This window comes from Colobus angolensis, unplaced genomic scaffold (assembly GCF_000951035.1).
Source record: "Colobus angolensis palliatus isolate OR3802 unplaced genomic scaffold, Cang.pa_1.0 Scaffold170, whole genome shotgun sequence".
NCBI classification, from domain to species: Eukaryota; Metazoa; Chordata; class Mammalia; order Primates; family Cercopithecidae; genus Colobus; species Colobus angolensis.
The window spans coordinates 2620490-2625067 of NW_012114822.1; the positions used below are offsets into that span (position 1 = coordinate 2620490).

Consider the following 4578-nt stretch of genomic DNA (forward strand, 5'->3'; position numbering starts at 1 on the left):
AATTTATGTGTACAATATCCCTATGTATAAGCAGCCGCTCTGTCCTGCCGGCCACCTCCTAGGACCCATCTGTCTGCTGAGCTCCTCTTACGTCCTAGGTTCTGACTGCACCCTTGGCCTGGGCCCTCCAGCTTTGCTGACCCTAGCTACTCCATGGCTCCATCCTTTTTTGAGCACTGTCTTAACTTTCTGGCAAAACAGGAAGTTCTGGGGTCATCTTTCACTTTCTCTTCCATAGCCTTGGAATGAGCTTTTTTTCCAGAGAGCCCTGACTCCTTTTCATGGAGAGAGATTGAAACCAGAGTTTCGGTACTGTGTGCGCTTGTTGCCTCTGGTGTGTCATTGTGTCTAGATCTCAGTGCACAAAGCTAGCATCTATTACATATTTAAACCCACACATATGTGTATGTGTATATATGCATATAGATCTATACTTGTATAGATACCTTTTCTATCTGTTTCATTAAAACCATGAGGCCAGCACGGTGCTTCATGCCTGTAATCCCAGCCTGTGGGAGGCTGAGGCAGGCAGATCACTTGAGGTCAGGAGTTTGAGACCAACTTGGCCAACGGAGCAAAACCTCATCTCTACTAAAAAAATCCAAAAATTAGCCAGGTGTGGTGGTGAGTGCCTGTAATCCCAGCTACTTGGGAGGCTGAGGCAGGAGAATCACTTGAACTCGGGAGGTGGAGGTTGCAGTGAGCTGAGATTGCGCCACTGCACTCCAGCCTGGGTGACACAGTGAGACTCTATCTCAAAAAAAAAAAAAAGAAAAAAAAAGAAAGCAAGCAAGCCATGAGTTTCTGACTCATCCGATTCCGGCTTAACATCCCAGGGATCACTCTCATTAGCGTTCCTCACTTTCATATTTGTAAGTTATTCTCTGGTGTTAAGAAACCTGGCTATGATTATTTACAATTTATTTGCATATTTGCTCAGTATTCTCTCAACTATGCAGGCTACTCCCTCTGCTACTGGCCACCCCACATCTCTGCCCTTACTGGCCCCAACCTTGAAGGGAGCCTCGCTGGCAGAATTCCTAGCTCCCATCATAGTGGCCACTCTGATGGTTGAGTCTCTGTCACAGGTGGCCTTGCTGCAATCACACTGACCCAGGCCATCTCCCTGCTGACCCTGTCGCACACAGTCCTGGTCACTGGCCTGCTGACGGTGCTGGCCCTGTCCTCATTGAACTGCTCAGCTCCCTGTCCCTGGCCAGAGGAGATATGTCATGATTAGGAGTGTGAACACAGGAGCCAGGCCCCTGGGTTTAAGCCAGCTTGCTGTTTACTGACTGGCTGACCTTGTTCAGGTTAATCTCTTTCCCAGTTTCCTCATCTGTGAAAATAAGGATACTACCACCTGCCACAGGGTTATGAAAATTAGAGGCTCTTGGCTGGGCACGGTGGCTCACGCCTATAATCCCAGCACTTTGGGAGGCTGAGGTAGGTGGATTCCCTGAGGTCGGGAGTTCAAGACCAGCCTGACCAACATGGAGAAACCCCGTCTCTACTAAAAATACAAAATTAGCCGGGTGTGGTGGCACATGCCTGTAATCCCAGCTACGCGGGAGGCTGAGGCAGGAGAATCGCTTGAACCCGGTAGGTCGAGGTTGCGGTGAGCCAAGGTCGCGCCATTGCACTCCAGCCTTGGCAAAAAGAGTAAAACTCTGTCTAAAAAAAAAAGGAAAAGAAAAAATTAGAGACTCTATGTGAAGGGCCTAAAACAGAGTCATTGCTGTATTCCTATAAGACACACAGGCTATTCATTGCCCTTTCATTGGGATAGAAGCCCTGCGAGGGTGAGGACGTTTGTCTGTTTTGTTTACAGATATGTCCCAAATCACTGGAACAAGCCCAGCAGTTAGCAGATTTGTGTGTGTGCTGAATGAATATAATTGGCATTAGCCGTTTATGTGAAAGTGAGCGTGTCTTTGTGTTAAGTTGAAAGCTTAGATTTCCAAAAAATGGAATTAGAGTATTCCTGTAGGTAGGATGGTCTCAGATTTCCTAAGGTTCTTTGTCGGTGATAACAGCTGAAACAAAACCCTCACCACCTTTTAAATAGCCAGGATTGAACACTCATCTTACCTTACTCATCTGATTACTCATCTTTATCTTCTTAGGACCACCTTTCACTCACCTGAGGACACCACAGAAGATGGTATATTATGGGAAACCTTCTTGTAAAAACAACTATGAGAATTACATTGACGTAATAAAATATGTGTTCAGCGCTTACAAGAGAGAGTCCCCTCTCATCATCAACACTATGGGCTGGGTTTCAGGTAAGCCTGCACGCACACATCTGTAAGGGAAGGACAGGCAGCGTGAGGACTCTTAGCTTTCAGACAGCCACGTTAAAGCCCAGTGTTCTGTTTTTTTGTTTTTAATCTGAGGCAGAGTCTCACTCTGTCGTCTAGGCTGGAGTGCAATGGCGTGATCTCGGCTCACTGCATCCTCTGCCTCCCGGGCTCAATCAATCCTCCCACCTCAGCCTCTGGAGTAGCTGGGACCACAGGCGTGTGCTACTCTGCCCGGTTAATTTTTGTAGTTTTAGTAGAGATGGGGTTTTGGCACGTTGGCCATGCTGGTCTTGAACTTCTGGCCTCAAGTGATCCGCCCACCTTGGCCTGCCAAGGCGTGCTGGGATTACGAACAGGAGTCACAGCGCCCAGCCGAAGTCCAACTTATTGATGGTTTCTTTGTCTTAGAACAAATGCGCCCATTTGTCGTAGGAGCGTGTCATTGTTTTTGAGTGTGTCACTGTTCTCTAGTGCATCAGCTGTGCTAATGTCTCTTCCCCACAGACCAGGGGCTCCTGCTTCTCATTGATCTGATCCGATTGCTGTCTCCCAGCCACGTGGTTCAGTTCCGCTGTGACCACAGTAAATACATGCCAGACCTTACCCCGCAGTATGTAGATGACATGGATGGCTTGTACACAAAAAGCAAGACCAAGATGAGAAATCGACGTTTCAGACTCGCAGCATTTGCAGATGCTTTGGAATTTGCTGATGAAGAAAAAGAGAGTCCAGTTGAGTTCACTGGACATAAACTGATAGGTGTTTATACAGACTTTACATACAGAATAACTCCAAGAAATAGGTAACTAACCCTCATTTGGCTGAAGAATTACGTTTCCTTCTGTCGAAAAAGGCCTGCCATTCTCAATTCCTCTAAAGGCCTGAGTCCTCTAAAATCTTCAGTTCTCTATCACAGCTGTGCATTTACAAAGAAGAACCAGTTGTTTTCTGAACTGTTATGTTTCCAGGGGAAATACCCAGAAGTGGCCCCTAACTCTGGCTGCGGGCAACTTTGACTTAAAGGAGAGTCTTTACGCTTCCTGTTTTTCCAGTCGGGGTCTGTCAAGTGGGGGCGGTGTTGGAAAGCCCAGTACTCTGTGAAAATGTGACCTCTGTGATGACAGCTGTGAGAGGTGGCCGTGCAGGGTTAAATGTCTACTTACCTTGTTGTAATTTGCCTTTCAGAGAGTCACATAACAAAATTCTTCGAGATCTGACCATCTTGAGTTACCTTAGCCAGCTGCAGCCCCCGATGCCCAAACCACTTTCTCCGTTACATAGCCTGACACCCTATCAGGTAATCTGAACTTACGAGAGAAATTGTCTTCATTCTGTTACACACTTGTGTGGTTTTCTGTGTGCTGGGCACTCTTCTAACCACTTCATAACTCCTCGCTCATTGAATCCTCAGAACAGCCCAGTGTCACAGGTTATTCCCATTTTATAGATGGGGAAATTGAGGTGTAGAGAGGCTAAGGGACTCAGCAGTAGGGGCCGGGCTGGCATGCAGGCCTAGGCAGTTCAGCTCTGGTGACCGCTCTTAGCCACGTTTCTGTCCTGAGGTTAAGCGTGGCTCTGTGCTGGGTTCGAATGTCCCGCCTGGTCGCAGGGGCTGCTCCAGCACTTCCACTTTTCAGCTGTAGAACAGGGGTGCTACTGGGCCTCAGAGAGTGATCGTGTGGATTCAGGGAGCGTTCACAGTGGAACCTGGCACCCAGAGAGCACTCTTAAAGTACTTCACATTAGCCAGGCGCGGTGGCTCATGCCTGTAATCCCAGCACTTTGGGAGGCCGAGGCGGGTGGATCACGAGGTCAGGAGATCAAGGCCATCCTGGCTAACACAGTGAAACCCCATCCCTACTAAAAAATACAAAAAACTAGCCGGGCGAGGTGGCGGGCGCCTGTGGTCCCAGCTACTCAGGAGGCTGAGGCAGGAGAATGGCGTAAACTCAGGAGGCGGAGCTTGCAGTGAGCTGAGATACAGCCGCTGTACTCCAGCCTGGGCAACAGAGCGAGACTGTGTCTCAAAAAAAAAAAAAACACAAAATTACGGGGCACGGTGGCTCACGCCTGTAATCCCAGCACTTTGGGAGGCCGAGGCAGGCGAATCATGAGGTCAGGAGATTGAGATTATCCTGGCCAACACGGTGAAACCCCGTCTCCACTAAAAGTACAACAGATTAGCTGGGCGTGGTGGCTTGTCCCTGTAGTCCCAGCTACTCGGGAGGCTGAGGCAGGAGAATGGCGTGAACCCAAGGGGCAGAGCTTGCAG

General features: G+C 48.7%; 1 protein-coding gene across 1 annotated transcript in view; it reads left to right on the plus strand.

The window, feature by feature from the left end:
- NOL9 (nucleolar protein 9) overlaps positions 1-4578 on the plus strand; it is a 45717-nt gene that overhangs the window by 35048 nt on the left and 6091 nt on the right. Inside the window, exons 7-9 of the mRNA XM_011938308.1 lie at positions 2127-2288; positions 2811-3108; positions 3492-3603. Coding sequence (XP_011793698.1) covers positions 2127-2288; positions 2811-3108; positions 3492-3603 — 572 coding nt within the window. The remainder of the gene's footprint in view (positions 1-2126; positions 2289-2810; positions 3109-3491; positions 3604-4578) is intronic.